Genomic DNA, 26014 nt, shown 5'->3' on the forward strand with positions numbered 1-26014 from the left:
GGTATAACTCCAATCCGGTTCATGTGAAAGATGAGGAAGGGCATTGAAATGAATGATTAAATCTGCTGCATGCGGGATGAAAGTAGCTGGTGTCTGTGTGTGTGTGTGTGTGTGTCTTCTTGGTCTTTTAGGTCAAACCAAATAGACAAACTCATAATTAAATTAGGGCAAAGTAAAAGGGGCAGCTCCCCAAAAGGAAGGGGAACGGTGTGTCTTCTTAAGAAACAAAGTCCAGCCGAATTCCGCAGCGAATAGTTCCGAAAAGATTTGCGAGAACAGAGGGTCAAAAAAAAATAAAACGACAAGAGTTTTGTTTCTTTAAATATGAAAGGCAGCAGAATGTTGCATCAAGTGGGGTGATGATGGGAAGCAGGAGATGTGATTAACATTTCTGACTGGTCTCTCTCACAGCTGACGTGGATGGAATGAGAGCAAGCAAAAGGCAATTTTGCAAGTTGATTCGACCCTGCCCCATTCATTGGTGGTTTAAAATGTGTGCATTTTGGTGGCCCGAGTTTGAAAGGGAGGAAGCTCTCTGAAAGTTTGTTCGGACAGAATATGCGTCAGCCAGTGTTTTACATCTCTAGCCAGCAGGGTTGACGTTTAAAGGCAGATGGGGAGAGAGAGAGAGAGAGGGAGAGGGTTTACCTAGCTTCTCCAGTCTCTGAGTTACCTTAGCTAGGCGAGAAATTGGAGCAAATTGAGAGATTCCCGAACACACACACACACACACACTCACACAGAGGTTACACACTGGCAGCCCTGGATCCCCTCCTGATATTGACATGCCATTCAGTGAAACTACCCAGGGCTGCTTCAATGTGACAGCACAGCAGGCAATGGAGGAATACGAGACTCTAGCCTACGACACAGCCCTGAGCACCTTGGTGGCCGTCCTGGTGTACGTGCTGCTCAAAGTCAGCGTGGACGGCTACCGGCAGTGGCGAGCCCGGGCCAAGGTGCTGGTGGTGGGCTCGGGTCCCGTGGGGCTGACCGCCGCCCTGATCGCCGCCCGCTCGGGCAAGGTGCAGCGCCTGGTGCTGCTGGAGGAGCGCTGCCGCACCGCGCTGCTGGCCAGACCCCAGCAGATCGCCCTGGACCCCGGCAGCGTCCGCTTCCTCCTGGCCCTCGGCGTGGACTTCGACAACATGGAAGGGTGCTGGCACAACGAGCACTTCTTCACCAAGGTCGGGGTCTTCCAGGAGTACCTGCTGAGCCTGCTGGAGAAGAAGAAGCAGGAGAGGGACATTCAGATCCACCTGGGCACCAAGGTAAGCGGGGGGGGGGGGGGGCGAGGGGCTGCAGGCTCAGCTCTCCAGCGGGGAGAGGCTCTGAATCTGGGGTCAGTCCTGGGATCTTTCATTGGTAACCAATTCGGTGACTTTCTCTCTCTCACACCCTCGTCTCACTCACTCTATCCCTCACACCCTATCTCTCACACACACTCTGTCTTACTGTTACACATCCTCACATACACTCTATCTCACTCACTCAAACACTCTCTCATACTCATACACACACTCACTCTCTTCTCATTCATTCTCACACCCTCGCGTACACTCTATATGTCTTGCACACTTTCTCGCTCTCTCACACGCACACACTCTCTATCGCACACTATCTCTCTATCACTCTTTTTATCTCTCTCTCTATCACACACTATCCCCCCTCTCTATCGCACACTGTCTCTCTTTCTTTCTATCGCACACGCTCTCTCACAGACACACAAAATGTTGCTGGATGTTTCTGAATGAAAATACTTTCTCTTCACCCCTCTTGTGTTTTTAGAGCGTGCTTCGTATTCTCCGTTAGGGAGCCGAGAGAGTGTTAATGTTCACATGGGGGTCGCCCCAGGAATGTGTTAATTAGCTGTGTTTTCCCTACAGAAAAGTTCAGCTGTCAATGTTTAAGCCATGTTGATGTTTTCTGTTAATCTGAAACAGTTGACTCAATTTTAATACCACTGGCTCTGTAATATGACACACTGGTTTCTGACTCTGTTTTGGGTTTAACTTTTTGTTGCGATTATTCTCCCTCTGCTATCAGCAAGTCATATTTTCACACATTGTGTACTCAGGGAAAATGGCAGTGACATGTGGGTCGTTTCAGAGAGTGTGGTTTTGGCTACTATCTTTTGTGTTTTTGAAGTTATATTCTGTACAACTCACACTTGCCTCATTCATTAATCACTGCCACAAAATACAGAGTTAATTAGAAACCTGTTTTTAAACCGGGAGTTGTTGTGGGATCTGTAAATGTAGAAAATGGATTTTGAGTAATATTTGCCACGAAAGACATTCCATCATCAATGAACCAGTCTATTTAGACAATTCCATTTTTAATTAAATCATATAGTTATTTGTAAAAGTGACCGTGCTTCATACATCCGTGTTCAAGAGCTATTGAATGCAGACTTGGATAAGATAAGACTTTTACAACCCTTGCATACTAAAATCCTGATATCCGTAGGACATATGGTGATTGGTTGTGTTTACCCCACCCTCCCGCCTTTTATGTGATCTGGTTTATAACTGTCTTTCCTGTAACACAAACCAAACGCCTTTGATGTCCTGTGACAGTACAAGATTTTCCTGCTGGTAAATATGATGCCCTGCTTTCATGCCGATGTTTCACTTTTTACAACAGCTAATTCCAAGCTTCTCTATGCTACAAGCCCATTTAACACCTACAGTTTTTCTCTGATTATAAGGCTACATTTAAAGCACGGTTTTCTACCTGGTTACAGAGTGACAGTCTGCATTCATCTTGATCTATTCAAATTGCATCACCATATCTTCACCGTCACTGTCTCCCAACCTTAACAACACGGTGGGTGTACTAACACCAGGAAAATGACAGTAGTTCAAGACGTTGGCTACCGATCACCTTCCCAAGGGCAACTAGGGGTGGGCAACAAAAGTTGGCTCTGCCAGAAACATCCATATCCCACAAATGAAGAGTGGCATTATGGTTTGCTGTCTCACAGCGCCAGGGACCCAGTTTCAATTCCAGCCTCGGGTGACTGCCTATCAGGAGTTTGCACTTTCTCTCCATGTCTGAACGGGTTTCCTCCCACACTGTGGGTTAGGCTGATTGGCCATGCTAAATTGCCCCTTAGTGTCAGGGGGCTAGCAGGATAAACACATGGGGTTAAAGGGCTAGGTGGTCGAGTTGTTGTAGGTGCAGGCTCGATGGGCTGAATGGCCTCCTTTAGTACTCTAGGATCTTGATGCATGTGATTCTGAATCAATATGCCTGATTGTATTTGCTGAGGTTTCAGTTTGTGTATTGTTTTTAATGTCACTGCATTCTGGTTGAACAATTTTTGATTGTTTTCATAATCAATTAACCCCTCCGCAGTGGAGAAAACAAAAGATTGTCAGGGAAGAGGAGGACAAATGCTTGAACCATAAGAGAATTGTGATGTAGGAGTTGTTGGGAAAATAATGTGGATTTAGCTGGTGTCAACATGAAAGAAAAACAGCAGTTTGTGATGAGGGTAAATTGACCCAGTGATATACAAATTGCCACAATTTGCTGGACTCCACCATTAGCCTTGCGAAAGGGGGAGCCTTTGTCCACCTCCCCATGTTTTTTGAAAAGTTGCTGCATTGGCAAAGGAAGCGCATTAAACTCATTTCAGAAAGCTAGGTGGCAAGGTGGCACTGTTGCTTCACAACTCCAGGCACCTGGGTTCGATCCCTGGCTGAGGTCACTATCTGTGCGGAGTCTGCACTTTCTCCCTGTGTCTGGGTCGGTTTCCCCTGGGTGCTCCAGTTTCCTCCAAAGATGTGTGGGTCAGGTTGATTAGCCGTGCTATATTGCCCCTTAGTGTCCCAGGATGTGTAGGTTAGAGGGATTAGCAGGATAAATGAGAGAGGTTATGGGGATAGGGCCTGAGTGGGATTGTTGGTGCAGATTTGATGGGCTGAATGGCTTCCTTCTGCACTGTAAGGATTTCGTGATGTGACATTATAAGAATCCTTTTTAATACCATTTGAGTTCCAGCAATGCCACTCAGCTTCCACAGCCTGGATTTTATTTGTATAAAAGCAAAATACTGTGGCTGGAAATCTGGAAAGAAAAACATAAAATGCTGGATAAGCTCAGCAGGTCTGGCAGCATCTGTGGAGAGAGAAAGAGTGGAGTCAAAATGTGAACTTGCTGATGCTGTCAGACCTGTTGAGTTTATCCAGCATTTATTTTCTTTCTCATTCCTTCATGGGATGTGGATGTCACTGACTGGGCCAGCATTTATTGCCCATCACTGAAGGCACTTTTAAGAGTCAACCACATTGCTGTGTCTATGGAGTCACATGTAGACCAGGCCAGGTAAAGGTGACAGATTTCCTTCCCTAAAGGATATTAGTGAATCAGGTGGGTTTTTACTACAAATGACAATGGTTTCATGGCCATTATTTGACTTTTTTTAATTTCAGATTTCATTTACTGCTGTGGTGGGATTTGAACCTGGGTCATAGAATCATAGAAACCCTACAGTGCAGAAGGAGGCCATTTGGCCCATCGAGTCTGCACTGACAACAATCCCACCCAGGCTCTATCCCTGCTTAATTGCCCTGCTAATCCCTCTAACCTATCACATCCTTGAGTTAATTTAGCACGTCCAATCAACCTAATCTGCACATCTTTGGACCGTGGGATGAAACCAGTGCAACAGGAGGAAACTTGCGCAGACACAGGGAGAACATGCAAACTTCACACAGTTACCCAACCTGGGAATCGAACCCAGGTCCCTGGAGCTGTGAGGCAACAGTGCTAAAATCACCAGAGCATTACCCTGGGTCTCTGAATTATTAGTCCAGCGACAATTTCACTATCTTTACCGCAATATTTACATAGTGCCTTTACTACAATAAGCCCCAGACACTCCACAGAAGCACTAATAAACAAAATATGTCACTGAGTCACATAGAGGTCTTTAATCAGTGTAACGATTTTAATCAGGCAATTGAGGTCAGCCTACTTGAATAATAACTCCCTGATTCAAGTCTACAGTTTATTTATTAGTATTACAAGTAGGCTTACATTAACACTACAATGAAGTTGCTGTGAAAATCCCCTTGTCATCACGCTCCGGCACCTGCTCAGGTACACTGAGGGAGAATTTAGTATGGCTAGTGCACCTCACCAGCATGTCTTTCGGACAGTGGGAGGAAACCAGAGCACCCGGAAGAAACCCATGCAGACATGGGGAGAACGTGCAAACTCCGTACAGACAGTCACTCAAGCCAGGAATTCAACCCGGGACTCCTGGCACTGAGAGTCATCAGTGCTAATCACTGTGCCACCGTGCTGTCAATTAAGGGCCAAATGGCGGTTCATTCAGGGAGCCCCATGCTTTATACTTAAACAGGCGTTTCAGTTCTCTTGGCATTCGGGATGGGGACTGCAGATGAGAGCGCTCTGCATAGTGTTGCTGGATTTTGTAAATAAAAGAATTTTGGTGTAGGGACTTCCCGTTCCGAGGATCACAGCCAGATGCTAAATAGCTTGGTCCAAGAGAATAACTTTGAGAAATGTTTAAAGCAGAAATGTTGGGATGGCGATGTGTAAGGAGGGAATTCCAGAGATTAGGACCTTGGCAACTGAGACCATAGCTCCACAGTAGTGGAGATAAAAATTGGGGATGTTCAAGAGACCAGAATTAGATGAGCACAAATATTTTACAGGGATGTGGCCCTGGAAAAGATTAAAAGATAAGGAGGGATGAGGACAGGGAGGAATTTGAAAAATGAATGTGAATTTTGAAATCGGAAAAGGAAACAATTTAATTTCTTGAGTCTTAATTGTATTGTCTTCAGCGTTACAAATTATTCCCTATAATTTCCATTCCCCCTCTTAATTGAATCTATCTTTTCCTTTTTGTAGCTAATTTGAGATTTGATTTGCCCATCCCTTTTTGTTCCTGCGTCTTTTATTCTTAAACCTCGTATTGGTTAAGGAGATCGCCTGTTGATTTGGACATTTGATAAGGTCCCAGAAGACTCATTGAGCTTGCTGTGTTGTTGTCGGGTTGCACTTCCTGCAATTGGTAGTACAGAAACTTTGAGCTGGAGTTTAAGGAAAAATATCTAATGACAAAGGGGTGTGCTGTGAGATGTCCTACTCTAATGCAATGGGCCAGTTTAAGCTTTCATGTTTATGCTGTGACTAAGCATCTCCAGCCATAATATTAGCCACACTTTTTTTTTACTTGCTTTGAACTCCCAATGTTTTGATTGGATAACCCTCAAGTTCTGCCTTGTAAAACAAAAGGGTGCAACTTATCGAGATTGAGCCTCCTGTTATGTTCATTATTAGTTATCAACGCTTCTTTCCAGCACCCAAAACATTTACATTTTATGCAGCTATGATTAACACATCTGAAATGGGCTCCACGAAGGAATTTGCATTTATGTAGTGCCTGCCACATTGTCAGAATGACTGTGAAGCACTGAGACAATGAAATATTGTTGGCGCATAGCTACAGTTACGTTAGCAAGACTTGACAATCAGTAACTGAGATAAAAGGTCGGTTACTATTTGGAAGGCGATGGCTTAGTGATATTATCACTAGACTATTAATCCTGAAACTCAGCTGATGTTTTGGGACCTGGGTTCAAATCCTCGCGTGGTGGCACAATGGTTAGCACTGCTGCCTCAGGGCAGGGATCTGGGTTCGATTGCCAGTTCGGGTCACTGTCTGTGTGGAGTTTGCACATTGCCCTCGTGTCTGTGTGGGTTTCCTCCAGGTGCTCCAGTTTTCTCCTACAGTCCAAAGATGGTGGGTTAGGTGGATTGGCCACGATAAATTGCCCCTAAGTATCAAGGAGACTAGCTGGAGTAAATACACGGGGTTGTGGGGATGGGGCCAGGGTAGGATTATGGTCGGTGCAGACTCGATGGGTTGATTGGCCTCCTTTTTCATGGAGGATTTTCACAATAACTTCATTACAGTGTGAATATTAGCCTACTTGTGACTGATAAATAACTTTCTTCCTGCACTACAGGATTTTATGATTATCGCTAGATTATTAATCCAGAAACTTAATGTTCTGGGGACTCAGGTTCGAATCCTGCCATGGCAGATGGTGGAATTTGAATTCAGTAAAAAAAAAAAAATCTGGAATTAAGAATCACCATGACCATGACCATGGAACCATTGTCAATTGTTGGAAAACACCAACTGGTTCACTAATGTCCTTTAGGGAAGGAAATCTGCCATCCTTACCTAGTCTGGCCTATGCTATGGCTCTGGAGTCACAACGTGGCTGATTCTCAGCTGCCCGCCAAGGGCAACTAGGGATTGTGACGCCCATGCCCCACGAATGAATTAAAAAAAAATGTTACTCCATTTTCTCATTGAGAAGAGGAATGTGGAACAGGTGACTGAGATCTCTGGCCTGCTCCACGTAACATCTTTCTAATCAGACTTTGGTTTAACATCTCATCTTCAGTGCAGTTCCTCTCAACTGATTCAGTGCTTGGTTGATTCTCAAGTGTCTGGTGTTGGATTTGAACCCAGCACCTGCTGACTCAGATACATCCTACCACTCTGCCAAGGCTGACACTTAATACATACATTGGTGTGTATGAAATGCAGCTGAAGTGTTTTGCAACATTTATGTTCTCTTTTTGAATTTCCTTTCTGGGATTTCACAAGAGTGGAACACTTTTTTTTCAACTGTGTTTAGCCTTCTATTCCCATCTAAAATGTACACGCTTCTTAAAATTCCAGCTTTGCAATATTTGGCACCACTTTGTCTGTCCTTGTTAGTATCCCATATCAGTTTCTCAATAATTTAAAGTTGCCTCTGCTAAAATAAGACACTTGGATTCTATTTTTTTCTCAGCATTAGTGCTGGCTTGGAATGTACTATTGAACCTTAACTGTGTGTTTGTTCTAGGAATGTACTGGTTAATAGTTCCCCCCCCCCCCCCCCCCCGCCCCCACCTCCACCTCCAAGGATCAGGAGGAATGACTTAATTAGGATTGACTCAAAACATTGGCTGTATTCTTTCTCCACATATATTGTCAGACTTGCTGAGATTTTCCAGCACTTCTTGTGTTCCTTGAATTAACTATATACTAATGTATTTCTCATGGGCTGAAGATGGAATGTTCATTAATATTTTAATAGACGAGGCAATCATTTTATGTGCAGAGGAAATAACCAGTTTGGGTTTACACAATGTACAATGAAGCTTCCTAAAAAGTTTGGCTCAGTCCGTAGAGAATCTGCTGCACATTTCAACATACTTTCTGGATGCCATCATTTTGACATCGACATATTTTCTGCCGCAGAATTGTGGCTCACTTGGTAGCACTTCATAATCAGAAGTTTGTGGGTTCGCTTCCTCAGCAAGACTTGAGCAAAAACAAAACCCAGGGCTGACACTCGAGTGAGACACTGAAGGAGTGCTGCCTTTTGGAGTGTCCTCCTTTCAGAGAGGCCCTGGCAGTCCTCTCGGGAGAATTTAAAAGATCCAATCTCTCTTTGAGAGAGGAGAATTTTCTCTGGTATCTGGGGCCAATATTTATCTCTCTCAACCAACATCATAAAAACTGATTATCTGAACATGATCACGTTGCTGCTGTGAAAGCTTTCTTTGTCCAAGTTGGCTGCCGTTTCCTATATTAGAAAAGTGAATGTATTTCAAAAGAACTTCATTATCCCTAAAGTACTTTGATAGAGGCTAGGATTGGGATCTGCAAATTCAATGGACTGTAGAAAATTATGAGCCTGTACTTAATCTCTCACCCACTTCTCCTCCCCAATGCTTCACCTCATCCTCTGAAGTAAATTGGTCTCTATTAATAGTTACAGTTCCCTGGTAACTTGTTCAAGCAGATAACAATGATGTGAAAATGCCAGCTTTGGACTGGGGTGGGTACAGTAAGAATCTCACAATGCCAGACTAAAGCCCAACAGGTTTATTAGGAATCACAAACTTTCAGAGCGCTGCTCCTTCATCAGGTGAGTGGAGATTAGTCCGCAAAGACACAATTGCAAGATAATTACAGATTGGATTGTGAAGGATGGTTGGAATATGAGTCTTTACAGGTAATCAGGTCTTTACAAGTACAAACAGTTATCCTGACTTGAGACAATTCACACCTCTAACCTGTGACTATCCCTCTCTACAAGCGCATTGCTTGCACCTGTAAAGACTCTCATTCCAACCATTCTTTACATTCCAGTCTGTAATTATCTTGCAATTGTGTCTTTGCCTATATATGCTGTGTTTGTTAACTAATCTCCACTCACCCAATGAAGGAGCAGTGCTCTGAAAGCTCGTGATTGCAAATAAACCTGTTGGATTTTAACCTGGTGTTGGAGACTCCTTACTGTACTCAAGATGAGGTATGAATTGATGTTCTTTCGTAACATGTAACATTGATAGCATAACCCATAGTAAATTGAAAACTTAACTGAGGGAAGACATGACCCCACTTTTGTCTGTTAAAGGTCCTATGAGAAATAATTTGCAACTTAACACTGACATATTTATTGATAGTGTCTTTATCAGTGAAATATTTCTCAAGCTGCTTCACAGACACTCCAATCCAGTTCTTGGTGATTGGAGTTTGAGTAGGGGAAGTGCTGGCCTAGTGGTATTATTGCTAGTCTATTAATCCAGAAACTTAGCAAATGTTCTGGGACCTGGAACAAATCCTGCCACAGCAGATGGTGGAATTTGAAGTCAATTTTAAAAAAAAAAATCTGGGATTAAGAATCTATTGAAATCATTGTCAGTTGTTAGAAATACCCAGCTGGTTCGCTAATGTCCTTTGGGGGAAGGAAATCTGCTGTCCTTACCTGGTCTGGGCTTGCATGTGACTCCAGAGCCACTGCAATGTGGTTGACTCTCAACTGTCCTCCAAGATGAAGGGACTGGACTTAATTGAATGAGATGTCCACCTATGTTCCCAACACAGTTAAGAGAGCCTGGTAATATTTACAGACTAAGTTCACACATGGACAATTTTTACTTCACTAAGTAGCAGTGGACCATTTTAGATTGTGAAAACACCTCATTGCGTTTGGGGGGGGGGGGGGGTGGGGGGAGGGTGGAATGGTCATTGGGCTCAAAAAGGATTAGGAAGGAAGAAAGGTGGAGGTAAAGAAGCAGAATTGTGTGTTTCCTGATGTGACAAATAAACAATTGTTCAAATGAATAATAGGCCTTTCCTTGACTTTCAAGCAAAATGAAGAGTGATGAATGGACCTCCCAGGGGTGACATTTCAGATAAAAATAGCTCAAACAAAATCGGAAAGTGGACACGCTGGGTCACAAGCAAAGATTCTTGTTTGGAGAAAATATAATTGCTCAGCAGGAATTGACTGTGCAGTAAAGAAATCTCTCAGGCCTGAGAGCAAATTCACAGGGGCGCAGGAGCTAAAAGCTGAAATAGTTGAAGAATACATGAAATATTGACTCCTAAATGTGACATAGGATGTTGCAATACTCCAATCGCAAGATGTTTCCAAGGGAGGGGGATTTTTCTTTTTTTAGATGAGCTGCAGTTGAGGGATGAAATATAAGTTGATCAGTTTTGCCACCCAGTTTTAGCACAAACTAAAATGTAAATGCAGAATGCTGGGATCTGAAACAAAAGCTTCTAAAGAAGAGTCATCCAGACACAAAACATTGGCTCTATTCTCTCCCCACAGATGCTGTCAGACTTGCTGAGACTTTCCAGCATTTTCTGTTTTTGCTTCTGCACTAATTAGTTCAGGCACTAACCCATCCAACAATGTATGTTATTATCAGGGATAATAAATGCTGGCCTGCCAGCGACACCCGTGTCCTATGAATGATTAAATACAAATCTCCATATTCAACCCCAGAGCTGAAAACCCTTGCCATAAAGGATAGGAAAGATTGTGGCTTTCAGAAATGCGGGGAGAAAAATTCCATTGCAGCATGGGGTTGGCCATCTAAGATCAGGACCAAGTGCATTGTTATGTTGAAAACTAACAATTATAATAATAATATACATTGTTGGATGGGTTAGTGCCTGAACCAGTTAGTGTGGAAACAAAGCAGAGAATGCTGGAAAATCTCAGCAGGTTTGACAGCATCTGAGAGGAGAGAATGCAGTAAGAAGTCTCAACACCAGGTTAGAGTCCAACCAATTTATTTGATAGTAATCTTAAGATTACTATCAAATCTTAAGATTACTATCAAATAAATTGGTTGGACTCTAACCTGGTGTGGTGAGACTTCTTACTGTGTTTACCCCAATCCAATGCCAGCATCTCCACATTGGGAGAGAATAGAGCCAACGTTTCATGTCTGGATGGCCCTTCTTTGAGCTTTTGTTTCATATCCCAGCAGCCACAACATTTTGCTTTTACGTCTTAGTTAGTGTTGAAACTGGGTGGCAAAATCGAACAACTTATGTTCCATCCCTCAACTGTCTAAAAGAACAACCCCCTCCCTTGCAAACATCTTAGGATGTTGCGATGCTCCAATCACATGTCACATTTATGAATCAATATTTCATGTATTCTTGAACTAATAAACTGTTAGCTGTTGCCCACCACCATGAATTTTCTCTCGGGCCTGAGAAAGTGAGAGATTTCTTTACTGTACAGTCAAGTCCTGCTAAGTAATCATATTTTCTCCAAACAAGTATCTTTGCTTGTGACCCAGCGTGTCCACTTTTTTTTTTCTGTTTTTGAGCTATTTTTATCTGAAATGTCACCCCAGAGAGGTTCGTTCGTTCATTTTCCTTTGTGCGTGAAAGTCAAGGAGAGATCTATCATTTGTTCAAACAATTGTTTCTTAGTCGCATTGGTAAGCACACAATCCTACTTTGTTACCTCCAACTGTCTTCCTTCTCGATCCTTTTTGAGCCCAATGACCGACTCTGCAACGAGATGGTTTCATAATCTGAAAAGGTCCAGTGCTACTTAGTGAAGTAAAAAATTGCTCCTGTGTGAACTTAGTCTGTACATATTACCAGGCGCTCTCTAAACTAAAAATAGATTAACACCTCACTCAATCAAGCCCAGTCCTTTCGCCTTCTGATGTTCACATCCGCCCAGGCCTTCACTCAGCGTAAACAATCTCTCTGTCTTTTGAATTAGACGTGCATAACCTGGGAAGACAGCAGTGTTGAGGATAAATATCCCACTGCACTATTTTGAAGAGATATTTGAGAGCTCACCCTTGTGTCCTGACCAACATTCATCCCTTGACCAATGTCACTCAGTCAGCTGATCGAGTTGATGGTTTTGGGACCTTGCTGCCTGTAGATTAGCTGCTGGGATTCCTGCATCACAACAGTGACTGCGCTTCAGGCAAAACATTGCAGATGTTGCAATTCAGAAATTAGAAGAAGTGCCTCTGAGAAATAAATGTTTATATCAACCTTTTCTGTTTTGACTATTTAGTTTGCATTAAGACAGCCTGGAGCTTTGAAAGGTATTTACGTTTAAAGTTTATTAGTGTTGCAAGTAGGCTTGCGTTAACACTGCAATGAAGTTATTGTGAAAATCCCCGAGTCGCCACACTCCAGCACCTGTTTGGGCACACCGAGAGAGAATTTTGTTAATGCACTTCCAAAGATGTGCAGGTTAGATTGGCCATGCTAAATTGACCCTTGGGGGAACTCGCTAAGGTAAATGCAGGGGTTATGGGGATAGGGCCTGGGCGGGATTGTGGTTGATGCAGACTTGATGGGCCAAATGGCTTCCTTCTGCACTGCAGGATTCTGTTAGCATAGCCAATGCGCCTAACCAGCACCTCTTTCAGACTGTGGGGGGAAAAAACCGGAGCACCCTGAGGAAATCTACGCAGAGACAGGGAGAACGTGCAATCTCCACAAGACAGTAACTCAAGTCGGGAATCAAATCTGGGTCCCTGGCATTGTGAAGAAGCAGAGCTAACCACTGTGCAGCCTGTAAATGCTGCATAAATGCAATTTTATTTCCTCTTCAGAAATGAGGAGATGGTTGGTCTGGGCTGCAGGGAGGTGTGGGGTGGGTGCAGATTTTCTATGGGTGACAGTGCATAGGAGAGCCTTCTTTCTGAGCCCACCTAGTGCCGCTAGATGGGTCTCCCCATGTGGCAGAAGGCTGACCTGTGAGTGGGAAGTGACCCACTGCTGGTATAATGGCATGGTGGAGGAATGGTAATGGGCACCAGCACTGCCACCCCACCACCCTCTCCCCAACTCTGACCACCTCCATTCCCAGCAGGCTGATGAAATCCAGCCATCATGTCTGATGGATGCATCTTCTGTACGATGGAATATGAGGAAATTGGGTGGAGAATGGATAAGCCACTAGCATTTAACCACCAGGATCTGGGTTCAAGTCAGTCACGTTATGATCTGTCTCCAGTGCCTTTTGCAGAGTGGTGCGAGTGTGATCTGTCTTTAATCCACTTCATGGAGATGCTGCCATTGGACTGGGGTGGACACAGTAAGAAGTCTGTCAACACCAGGTTAAAGTCCAACAGGTTTATTTGGAATGACGAGCTTTCGGAGCATTACCCCTTCATTTGGGTCAGTCCACTCAAGACTCTAAGCTCAAGATTCCAAATAAAACTGTTGGACTTTAACCTGGCGTTAGGAGACTTCTTATTGAATCCATTTCATTCAGATAAATGTGAGGATTATCTGGGTGAGGTTCATGTAGTTATTTGGTTTTGGATGAGCAGATTAGACTGGACCTGGTTGTGATATATCGGAGAGTGCTTGAGGCTGACTGGCAGGAATAGACAAAGACTTTGGAAGATAGATTTTTCTATCAGGAGGTATCCGATGTGTCTCTCCACAATGTCTGTGCATTGATCTTTGTACAACACATTGGGCCAATTCACAGTGATCGACTTTTCGAGGTCCTTACAGATCGTCACATTATTGATCTTAGTTGAGAATATTAAGTGGTCACTATTGAATTAAATGTCTATGTTGATCTTTTTTAAATCACAGATTGTGCTGGATGCGCAAGTACTGATGTTTTTCTTTACTTCCGGCTAGTTAGATTTTCTTGCCTTTTGAAATTAAGGTTCAGGAGCTAATGTTAAAGGAGTAACGAACATTCAATTCTGCCTGCCAGTAGGATGTCGTGTAAAACTGTGCTCCTAATACACTGACTGGGACACATTCATGTGCATGAGTCGCTGTCAGGATGGAATGAGAATACTAACTGTTGCGTGTTGGACTGAGTGTGGAAATGTTCGTGGATTCTGATTCAGCCAGATTTTTCCTTTTATCGTTGAGCATTATCATTTTGGAATTCCTAAGTTTCTACGTAAACAACATTACTTCCTTCTTAGTAATTAAGGTAGATAAGAATCAGGAGCTTTCTGTAGTTTGAATCTGAACAAGCCGCTGACAAGCTTTAACCTTGTTGCTCAGTTGGCTGATGGCTGGTTAGTGATGTAGAGCCAGAAATAGAAAATGCTGGAAAATCTCAGGTCTGACAGTATCTGTGGGGAGACACCACAGCCAACGTTTTGAGTCTAGCTAACCCTTCATCAGAGCTCGGAGGGGCGACCTGATCGAGGTGTGCAAGATTATGGGGAACATGGATGTAGTGGGTATAGAACAGCTGTCCCCCTTAGTTGGAGGGTCAGTCCTGAGAGGATATAGGTTCAGAGTGAGAGGCAGGAGTTTTAGGGGGGATGTGAGGAAGAACTTTGTCAAAGCTCTGAATGGTCATTTAGACTCAACATTGGCTCTATTCTCTCTCCTCAGATGCTGTCAGACCTGCTGAGATTTTCCAGCAATTTCTGTGTTTGTTTCAGATTCCAGCATCCACAGCATTTTGCTTTCTTCATAGTGATGCAGAGCCAACAGCGTGGGTTCAATTCCTGAACCAGCTGAGGTTATTCATGAAGGCACCATCATCTCACCCTTGCCCCTCACCTGAAGTGTGATGATCCTCAGGTTAAATTGCCTGCTGTCAGTCAAAGGGGAAGAGCAGCCTATGGTCCTCTGGGTCTTTGGCGACTTTATTCATTGACTTCATGTAGTAGCTTTAAAGTTTATTTATTTATTAGTGTCACAAGTAGGCTTATGTTAATACTGCAATGAAGTTACTGAGAAAATCCCTGATCGCCACACTCCAGTACTTGTTCGGGTACACGGAGGGAGAATTTAGCATGGTTAATGTACCTAACCAGCACGTGTCTCAGACTGTGTGGGAGGAACCGGAGCACCTGGAGGAAATCCATGCAGACACGGGGAGAATGTGCAAACTTCACAGTGACGCAAGCCAGGAATTGAACCTAGGTTCCTGGTGCTGTGAGGCAGCAGTGCTAGTCACTGTGCCTCCCACGTGGTAGAGGGATGCAGGGGAGATTCACCAGAATGCTGTTTGGGATGGAATATTTAAGTTATGAAGAGGGATGGGATAGGCTTGGTTTATTTCTGTTGAAGTAGAGAAGACTGAGGGGCAACCTGATCGAGGTGTGCAAGACTTTGAGGGACATGGACAGAGTGGATAAGGGGAAGTTGTCCCCATATTTTAAATGGTCAGTCATGAGGGGACTTGGATTCAAGGTGAGGGGCAGGAGGTTTTGGAGATGTGAGGAAAAACCTTTTTACCCCGAGGTTAGTGGACAGTCTGGGAGGTTGGTGGGGGTGGGTTGCCTCACATCCTTTAAAAAATACCTAGATGAGCACTTGATATGCAAAATATTCAGGACTATGGGCCAAGTATTGGCAGATAGGATGAGGTGGGATTTGTGTGTTGGTGCAAACTCAATGGACCAAAGAGCCCCTTCTGCACTGTACGATTCTGAGTGTTGGAACTCTCCACTCACCAAGGAACAACATTCCAAAAGCTTGTGGTGTTTACTATCAAATAAACCTGTTGGACTTAACCTTGGTGTTGTGAGACTTCTTACCCGATTCTGAGTAGGCATGATATGGTTGTATCCTGAAAGACTGTTGTAAGGGGTACAAGTGAGCACCAATATTCCTTTTAAAATTTAGTATGGCTAGCTTTTACCAATGCATCGTACCTTTAAAAAATTCTGCATGACCATAGACATGGTACTTGGCGTGGAACAAGGCATGTTGGTATCTTCCAGGCTGATGCTTATGTGCGCAGCTCAGTGGGAGCTTTGGTGAGCAGCTTAGGAGAAATGTTTGCAGTTGTGGTTGTATTTTAAAATGTACAGTGGTGAAATTTTAGTTTTCCCAGCACACAGTGGGATCACATGCTGCACCCCAGCCTGCCTTTCCCTTCCTGATATTGAATTGTAAATTATGACCTGGGGGGTGCACAGATTCCCAATATGCACACAATTATTTTGTCAGGAGTGGGGAGATGGAAAGTGAGTCCTTTGGTTGACTTGTGTTTTATCTGTCTAATACTGTTCACTCCTGCACTTGTGTTAATAAAATGAATTTTATTCAGAAAATGAATTATTCAACTCCTCCAAAATAAATATTTCTCTCAGAGCACCACATGTCTGGTCAGTTTTCAAAACCCTTATCCAGCTATCAAAATTATTTTGTTTCATCCTTTCAAATTCTATGCATGTTTGACCAGGTTGTTTCCTTGGATTTTTAAACCATTTTCTGTCAGCTTCGGCATGAGTTCATATGCACTTAAAATGGATTTTTTCGCCTCATCATAATCCCTATGTTTTACGATGTACAAATTTGGTTTTTGCATGTCATTCCCCCTGCCCCACTCCAGCCCCAACAATTAATTTGAGATTCCACTAATATGCATTTCACCACAACCTAATCTTTGAGTGTCAACAATGAAGTCTCCCTTGGCAACCCCTTATTCCTAAAATCCCTTTGCTCTGTTGCTGGGGCCCCAATGTTTTACAATTCATATATTTTTCTTATTCGTCCATGGGACATATGCTGGCCAGCCAGTGACACCTTTATTATGGGGAGATGCTGGCATTGGACTGGGGTGAACACAGTAAGAAGTCTCACAACACCAGGTTAAAGTCCAACAGGTTTATTTGGTGGCAAAAGCCACTAGCTTTCGGAGCACTGCTCCTTCATCAGGTAAGTGGGAGTTCTGTTCACAAACAGGGCATATAAAGACACAAACTCAGTTTGTTATCTGTGTTTAAAAACTGTGTTTAAAATTTGTCTTTTTATGCCCTGTTTGTGAACAGAACTCCCACTTACCTGATGAAGGAGCAGAGCTCCGAAAGCTAGTTGCTTTTGCTACCAAATAAACCTGTTGGACTTTAACCTGGTGTTGTGAGGCTTCTTATAGCATTTATTACTCACCCCTTGTTGCCCGACAGCAGCTGAGAGTCAACCACGTTGCTGTGGCTCTGGAGTCATGTGTAGGCCAGACCAGGTAAGGACAGCACATTTCTTTCCCTAAAAGACATTAGTGAACCAAATGGTTTTTCCTGACAATGGTTTCATGGTCATGAGTAGTTTCTTAATTCCAGATATTTTTATTGAGTCTAACTTCCACTATTTACCATGGCAGGATTCGAACCCTGGTCCCCAGAACATTGAGTTTCAGGATTAATAGTCTAGTGGTAATTGTAGAATCCTACAGTGCAGGAGGAGGCTATTTGGTCCATCAAGTCTGCACCATTTGCAGTCCCACCCAGGGCCTACGTATTTACTCTAGCTAGTCCCCCGACACTTAAGGGGCAATTTAGTATGTCCAGTCCACATAACCCGCACATCTTTTGACTGTGGGTGGAAACCAGAGCAGCTGGAGGAAATCCACGCAGACGTGGGGAGATTGTGCAAACTTCACACAGACAGTGACCCAAATTGGAATCAAACCCAGGTCCCTGGCGCTGTAAGGCAGCATTTTTCACTACTGTGCTGCCCCGCTAGGCCATCGCCTCCCCAAATGAAGGGACCAAAGGTATGATTGCAAAATCTGCTCATGATGCAAAGGTGGGTAGGGAAGTTGTGAAGAAAATGAGGCTGCAAAGAGTCACAGGTTAAGGAAGTGGGCTATAAAATGGAGAATAATGTAGCCAAATGTGAAATTCTTCATTTTTTTGCAGGAAAAATAAAAGAGAAGCATAGGATCTTAGGTTTGCAGCATAGAATCAGGCCCTTTGGCCCAACTTGTCAATGCTGCCCTTTTTTTAGAAAACCCCTAAGTTAATCCCATTTGCCCACATCCCTCTACACCCATCATACCCATGTAACTATCTAAATGCTTTTTAAAAAACAAAATTGTATCAGCATGTTATCTAAATGGGGAGAGATTACAGATCTGAGATGCAGAGGGATCCTGGTGGACGAATAACAAAAGGCCAATATTCAGATACAGCCAATAATTAAGAAAACTCAATAAGCATTATTGTTTATTGCAAGGAGAATTAAATATAAAAGCAGGGAAACGAAACTTCCATTTATACAGGTCATCAGTGAAACCACATCCGGAGGACTGTTTTGGTCTCCTTATTTATGAAAAAATGTAATTGGAAGCAATTCAGAAAAGGTTTACCAGACTAATACAAGGAATGGGCATGTTGTCTCCTGAGGAAAGGTTAGATAGACAGGGTATATATCCCCTGCAGTTTAGATGAGTACAAGGTGACTTGATTGAAACATTTAAGCTCCTGAGGGGTCATAAGGGGGTGAATGTGGAAAGGGTGTTTCCTCCTTTTGGGAGAATCTAGAACTATATGTCTCTGTTTACAATATAAAAAAAATTTAAGACAGTGATGGGTGAAATGCTGTTCTGAGGAGAACTCTTGCCCTCAAAGGACAGTGGAAATAGAGCCTTTGAAAGTTTTTAAGGTATAAGGAAATATATTAAGAACGGGATTATTGTGAGTAGGTATGAGGTTATAATCAGATCAGTCGTAATCTTATTGAATGGTGGAGTAAGCTCAAAGGGCTGATTGGGGTGGGCAGTAAATGCTGGCTAGCCAGCAATGTCCATGTCCCACGGATGAATAAAAAAACTCCCTCTAATTTGTTTGTATGTTTTTGAGAATTTTGCCCTATATATGTTGTTTTTTTGTTGCAAATTGTTGTGATTATAATAATGCAATTGATATGGATATATTAGATATATCTTTGTGTGCTTGAGGGGACTGTTTAAAAATTCAGCTTGATGCTATAGGCAGTGGGTATGTTTGGGAGGAATGCAACTCAGGTTTTTGGAAGAGCAGAATAATTATTCATTTTAGTCCAGCAAATTATTACGTTAGGTAGAGTTAATAGACTTTAATCAGAAATCCCAGGGGAACTTAGAGTGATTGACAGGATGATGTGGTGATGTGCAGGTAGGCGTTTCTGTGGACGCGAAAGACGCTCCAGGATGGTATATTTTCTCCTTGTTGCCAGGGTCCTGGATGTCGTTGAATGGGCAGAAAGCATTCTGAAGGGACAAGGTGAGCAGTCAGCAGCCGTGGTACGTATTGGTACACTCAACACAGGTACGAAGAGTGATGAGGCCCTGCAGCAGCAGTTTAGGGAATAAGGTAGAAAGTTAAAAAGCAGAACCTCTTGTGTTGTAATCTCAGGATTAATCCCTGTGTCACATGCCAGTGAGGCTAGAAATAGGGAGATAGTACAGCTCAACATGTGGCTAAGCAGCTAATGTAGGAGGAAAGGTTTCCGACATCTGTTCCATTTGGGATCTCTTCCAGGGCAAGTAGGACCTGTACAAAAAGGGCAGGTTGCATCTAAACTGAAAGGGCATAAATATTCTGGCCAGGAGGTTTGCTAGTGTTACACGGGAAGAATTAAACTAGTTTAATTAGCAGGGAGGTCTTGCTGCAACTGTACAGGGTACTGGTGAGGCCGCAACTGGAGTACTGGGTGCAGTTTTGGTCATCGCATTTGTGGAAGGATATACTGGCCTTGGTTCACTAGGCTGATACCGGAGATGAGGGAGTTAGCCTGTGAGGAGAGATTGAATAGACTGGGTCTGTACTCGTTGGAGTTTAGAAGGCTGAGGGGGGATCTTATAGAGACATAAGACAATGAAGGGGATAGATAGGGTAGAGGTAGAGAGATTCTTCCCGCTTAGAAAGGATAGCAGAACTAGAGGGCACAGCCTCAAAATAATGGGTGTGGGGGGGGTGGCAGTTTAGATTGGAGTTGAGGAGGAACTTCTTCACTCAAAGGGTGGTGAATCTCTGGAATTCTCTGCCCGTTGAAGTGGTGGAGGCTACCTTGTTGGATATATTTGTCACAGGTAGATAGGTTTCTGATAGACAAGGGAATTAAGGGTTATGGGGAGAAAGCGGGAAAGTGGAACGGATCCACTTCGGATCAGCCACGATCTTATTGAATGGGGGGGCAGGCTCGAAGGGCTAGATGGCCTACTCCTGCTCCTATTTCTTGTTTTTGGCAGGTGGATGGGAACCAAAGCAAAGGTGATTTAACTGAAGGGGTATCGGAGAGTAGGGCCAGTAAGACTCAGGGGGAGAGCAGGCAGTGTGTGATTGCTGATCACAGAGGGTCTAGAGAAGTGCATTTGTTTCAATGTGAGAAGTGTACCAGGTAAGGCAGATGAACTTAGAGCTTGAATTATACTTGGAACAATGATGTCATTGCCACTAGAGACTCGGTTAAAGGAAGGACATGATTGACAGCTTAACGTTCCAGGATACAGATGTTTCCAGGCGGGATAGAGGGGGATTAAAAGGGGAGAAGGGAGGGGGTGAAAGTTGCACTACTGGTTAAGGAGAATATCACAGCTGTACTGCAGGAAGATGCCTTGGAGGACTCATACAGTGAAGCAATATGGGTAGAGCTCTGGAATAGGAAGGGTGTAGTCGCAATGTTGGGGGTTTACTATAGGCCACTTAACAGCCAGTGGGAGATACAGGAACAGATATGTAGGCAGATTTTAATAAGATGTAAAAGTAACAGGGCTGTTGTGGTGGGAGATTTTAACTTCCCCTACATTGACTGGGACTCACTAGTGCTATGGATGTAGATGCGGCAGAGTTTGTAGGCAGCAACCAGGAGGACTTCTTGAAGCAGTATGTAGATAGTCCAACTAGGGAAGGGGCCATACTGGACCTGGTATTGGGGAATGAAGCCAGCTTAGGTGGTCGGTGTTTCAGTAGGGGAGCAGTTCAGGAACAGTGACCACAACTTTAGCTTTAAAGTACTAATGATAAAGATAGGTGTTGTTCTCAGGTGAAGGTGCTAAAATTGGGGAAGTCTAATTACAACAATATTAGACAGGAACTGAAAAATATAGATTGGGGCCAGATGTTTGAGGGCAAGTGTAAGTTGACAGGGATTCAGGACAAGCACATTGCTGTAAGGATGAAAGATAAGTATGGCAAGTTTTGGGAACCTTGGATAATGAGATATATTGTGAGAATAGTCAAAGAAAAAGGAAGTATTTGTCAAAGCTAGGAGGCTGAGAACACGGAGCAAATTTGGAGCACAAGGAAAGTAGAGGAAGTACTTGAGCGAGGAGTAAGGAGGGGTAAAAGGGATTATGAAGAGTCATTGGCCAGCAGGATTAAGGAAAATCCCAAGGCTTTTTGTACATACATATAAAGAGGGAGAGGTTGGGCACACTCAAGGACATGGGAGGGGGATCTATGCATGGAACCAGGGGAAATGGGCGAGACTTGATGAGTCTGGGGAAGGGTGTGTAGATAGTTTTGAGTCATGTTGAGATCAAAAAGGAGGTATTGGGGTTCTTGGAAAAACATTAAGGTAGACAAGTTCCCAAGGCTGGTGGGATATATCCCAGAATATTGAAAGAAACAAGGGTGGAAATTATTGGGGCCTTGAGAGAAATCTTTGTATCCTCACTGGCTACAGGGTCGGTCCCAGAGGATTGGAGAATGTTGTTCCTTTATCTAAAAAGAATAGCAAAAACAATCCATGTAATTACAGGCCAGAGAGCCTGATGTCAGTGGTAGGGAAATTATTGGAGAGGATTCTTCGGGGCACAATTTACTCCCATTCAGAAATAACTGGAAGTATTAGCGAGGGGCAACATGGTCTTGCGAAAGAGAGGACGAGCTTCACTAACTTGATTGAGTTTTTTCGAGGAAATGACGAAGATGATTGAGGGTAGGACAGTGGATGTTGTCTACATGGAGTTCATTAAGGCCTTTGACAAGGCCTATCATGGCAGGCTGGTGCAGATGGTGAAGTCACATGGGATCAGAGGTGAGCTGGCAAGGTGGATACAGAACTGGCTTGGTCATAGAAGAGAGAGGATAGCAGTGGAATGGTGCATTTTTGAATGAAGGGCTGTGACAAGTGGTGTTCCTCAGGGATCAGCGCTGGGGCCTTTGCTGTACATAAATGATTTGAAGGAATATAAACTGGTTTGATTAGTAAGTTTGCAGACGAGAAAAAGGTTGGTGGAGTTGCAGATAATGATGAGGACCTTCAGAGGATACAGCAGTTGGAGACTTGGGTGGAGAGATGGAGTTTAATCCAGAACAAATGTGAGGTGATGCATTTTGGAAAGTCTAATACAGATAGGAAATACACAGTAAATGGCAGGACTTTAAGAGTATTGATAGACAAAGAATCTGGGTGTATAGGTACACAGGTCACAAAGTGGCAACAGAGGTGAAAAGGATCATCAAGAAGGCATATGGCATGCTTGTCTTCATCGGCCGGGGCACTGAGTTTAAAAATTGTCAAGTTGCAGCTGTATAGAACCTTAGGCCGCACCTGGAATACAGTGTTCAATTCTGGTCGCCACACTACCAGAAGAATGTGGAGGCCTTGGAGACGGCACAGAAAAGATTTACCAGGATGTTTCCTGGTATGAGGGCATTAGGAGAGGTTGGAGAAACTTTTTGTTCTCACTGGAATGACAGAGGTTGAAGGCGACCTGATAGCCTACAAGATTGAGAGGCATGGACATAGTGGATAGTCAGAAGCTTTTTCCCAGGATGGAAGAGTCAATTACTAGGGGGTATAGGTTTGAGGTGCGAGGGACAAGGTTTAAAGGAGATGTACAAGGCACATTTTTTTTTTTTTACACAGAAGGTGGTGGGTGCCTGGAACTTGTTGATGGGAGATCTAGTCGTAACAGATATGACAGTGAGTTTTAAGGGGCATCTTGACAAATACATGAAAAGGATGGGAATAGAGGGATATGGTCCCTGGAAGGGTAGAGGGTTTTAGTTCAGTCGGGCAGCACTGCAGGCATGGAGGGCCAAAGGGTCTGTTCCTGTGCTGTAATTTTCTTTTGTGCTTTGTTCTTTGTCAGTGAAGTCATTATTGGAATGAAACAACCTTTTCTCCTTTTTATGCCAAAATAGAAAATTTGTTTCAGTCCAGTCTGGTTTCTAAATGTAACTTGGGGCTCTGGCCTGGGACCTGAACACAATACTTTGCCATTTATTTGTTGAGTAATCACATAGCAGTTGTAACCATTTCTGATCCATCTCGTGGCAAGCAAGTTTTAAAAAAAAAAGTGAGATAAAAGGAAAAAGCAGAAAAAGATGCACATTAACCATGATTCCATCAACACCAAGTATTGGCACGCAATGACTTCAGCTGAATGGCGAGGTTGAGCTGAGTCTAGGGTTACAGCTAATCTGATTACATCTCACTGAGCTCTTGAGGATGTTGACATTATTGTGATTTTTCTTTCATTTTGGTCCAAAATAAACTTGTTTACAACACACAAGGCATCTTCAGAATTAGTTGTCTGAAACTCTGAAAGACAAATGTGTTGATGGCACTTTGTGTCCAAGGAGAATATGTGAAAGATGTATGCATTCATCACATTAGCTGTGGCTTCAGAAAGAAATAGTGGTACAGGTGAAGAGGTCAGGACGCAGATCAAATTGTACCACAAAAATGAAACTGAAGAGACATCTGAAGTCAGGGATTAGTGCATCCAATATGAGAGATTGCAGCACTCTGAAGTTTATTTATTAATCACAAGTAGGCTTACATTAACATTACAATGAAGTTACTGTGAAAATCCCCTAGTCACCACACTGCGGTGCCTGTTTGGGTACATTGAGGGAGGATTTAGCACGGTCAATGACTTTACTAACACGTCTTTCAGACTGTGGGAAGAAATCGGAGCATCCGGAGGAAACCCACACAGATACAGGGAGAACATGCAGGCTCCGTGCAGAATGTAACTGAAGCTGGGAATCAAACCTGGGTCCCTGGTGCTGTGGGACAGCAGTGCTGACCACTGTGGCACCATGCCGCCCCACACATGAATCATAAAAAGTTACAAGTACAGTGAACGCTTGCCATTTGTGAGGATTCCCATTAAATCATGAATGGCGAAGTCACACATGCAGAGTTGGCATGCGCTTTCGACATGGGAATGATGTGGGAAGGCAAGAGTTTAACATTCTAAATGAAGTTTACATGTACATCTATATTCATGTGGGTAAACTTGTTAGATGGGCGTCGTAAAGTGTGGGGGTTGACTGTGTATGCAGGCAGAGCAAGGCAAATGGAATGTTGTTGCTGCCTATTACAAAGAGAATGGAATCTAATAGTAGGGAAGTCTTGTTACAGTTGTACAGGGCTTTGGGGCACCCACATCTGGAGTACGGTGTACAGCTTTGGTCTCCTTATTTGAAAAAGTAAATGTTTGCATTAGAAATAGTCCAGAGAAGGTTCAATCGTCTCACCTAGGAAATGAAGGGCACAGATTATGAGGAAAGGTTCGAATGGGTTGGGCCTGTATCAATTCGAGTTTAGAAGAATGAGAGATGATCTGATGGAATCATATAAGACCCTGAGCTGGATTGATAGGATCAATAGAGGGAGGATGTTGCCCATGGTGGGGGCAACTAAAACGAAGGGACAGGGTTTAAGAACAAGCTGTTTCGCTTTTAAGATGAAGATGAGGAAAATTTGTTGTTTTTTCCTGACAGTCATTAGTCTATAGGATTCTTTCCCCAGAAAGGGTGATTGAGTGTTTTTAAGGTTGAATCAGATGGAGTTAAGGGAGTTAAAGTTTAGGCAGAAGACAGGAAAGTAGAGTTCTGGCCACAATTAGATCAGCTAAGATCGTATCAGATGGCAGTGCAGGCTTGAGGGGCCAGATGGCCACCTCCTGCTCTTAGTTCCAACATTTGTATATAATTAACCTCGCTTTATATTGTTTTTTTTTCTTGTTGTTTTGGCTGGATTGGCAGCTTACTTGTCATTTGTTCAGAACACAATGGTTTTGAGCCCCCACACTAGGTTTGAAATGAAACATTGAAGCTAACACAACTTGATAGTTGGCCAAAGCCCCAGCAGTGACAAAAGGAAACTAATATTTCATGTGGTAAGGTGTTGTGGTTTGTAACGCGCCGCCTGAAATTACTTTCAGTCGATAGCTGAGTAAACATTTTTGGAGGCTGAAGGGGAAAGAGGTGAAGGGTGATAATACTTTGATAATTCTATCAAAGATCTGGAACTAGTCTGCCAAGACTCTGGGTGAGCGCTCTGCTGGCTGAGATGCTGTCCTTTGGACCAAGTAACTATTAGCCTATCGATGTGGCATTTGAAGTATTTTGAAGGATGTTTGCCAAAACAACAATGCTGAGTCAGATGCTAGCATTTCATTTTTTTTTAAATGAGCTGGGTGATTTATCTCATTGCTGCTCCAGGGTCTATGTTATATTGAGGGCTGTTATAGTTGACTAAGGTATACTGGACAAAAGTGTCCAATGGGGCAATTTTTTCACACAAAGGGTGGTGAGTGTCTAGAACAAGCTGCCAGAGGTGGTGGTAGAGGCAGGTACAATTTTTGTCTTTTAAAAAGCAGTTACAGTTACATGAGTATGATGGGTGTAGAGGGATAGGGGCAAAATGTGGGCAATTGGGATTAGTTTAGGGGTTTTAAAAAAACAGGTGGCATGGACAAGTTGGGCTGAAGAGTCAGGTTTCCAGCATGGAAACAGGCCCTAAGATATGGAGATGCCAGCGTTGGACTGGGGTGGGCATAGTAAGAAGTCTATCAATATCAGGTTTGTTTAGAATCCCGAGCTTTCAGAGCAGTACTCCTTCATCAGGTAAAGGCTTGACTACCTGTATGGACTCACATTCCAACCATTATCTTGCAATTGTGTCTTTGCCTATATATGCTTCTATATATGACTCTTCCCGCTCAAAAAAGAC

The 26014-nt window shown here is 43.4% G+C and overlaps 1 protein-coding gene across 1 annotated transcript in view; it reads left to right on the plus strand.

The window, feature by feature from the left end:
• Positions 1 to 473: 473 nt before the first annotated feature.
• The window catches only part of LOC145341777 (uncharacterized), a 127321-nt gene continuing 101780 nt past the window's right edge, over positions 474 to 26014 (plus strand). Inside the window, exon 1 of the mRNA XM_080186702.1 lies at positions 474 to 1271. Within this exon, the coding sequence (XP_080042828.1) occupies positions 786 to 1271 (486 nt within the window). The 5' untranslated portion in view covers positions 474 to 785. The remainder of the gene's footprint in view (positions 1272 to 26014) is intronic.

The sequence above is a fragment of the Carcharhinus amblyrhynchos genome, chromosome 4 (genome assembly GCF_965287045.1).
Source record: "Carcharhinus amblyrhynchos chromosome 4, sCarAmb.v2.hapA, whole genome shotgun sequence".
Taxonomy (NCBI): domain Eukaryota; kingdom Metazoa; phylum Chordata; class Chondrichthyes; order Carcharhiniformes; family Carcharhinidae; genus Carcharhinus; species Carcharhinus amblyrhynchos.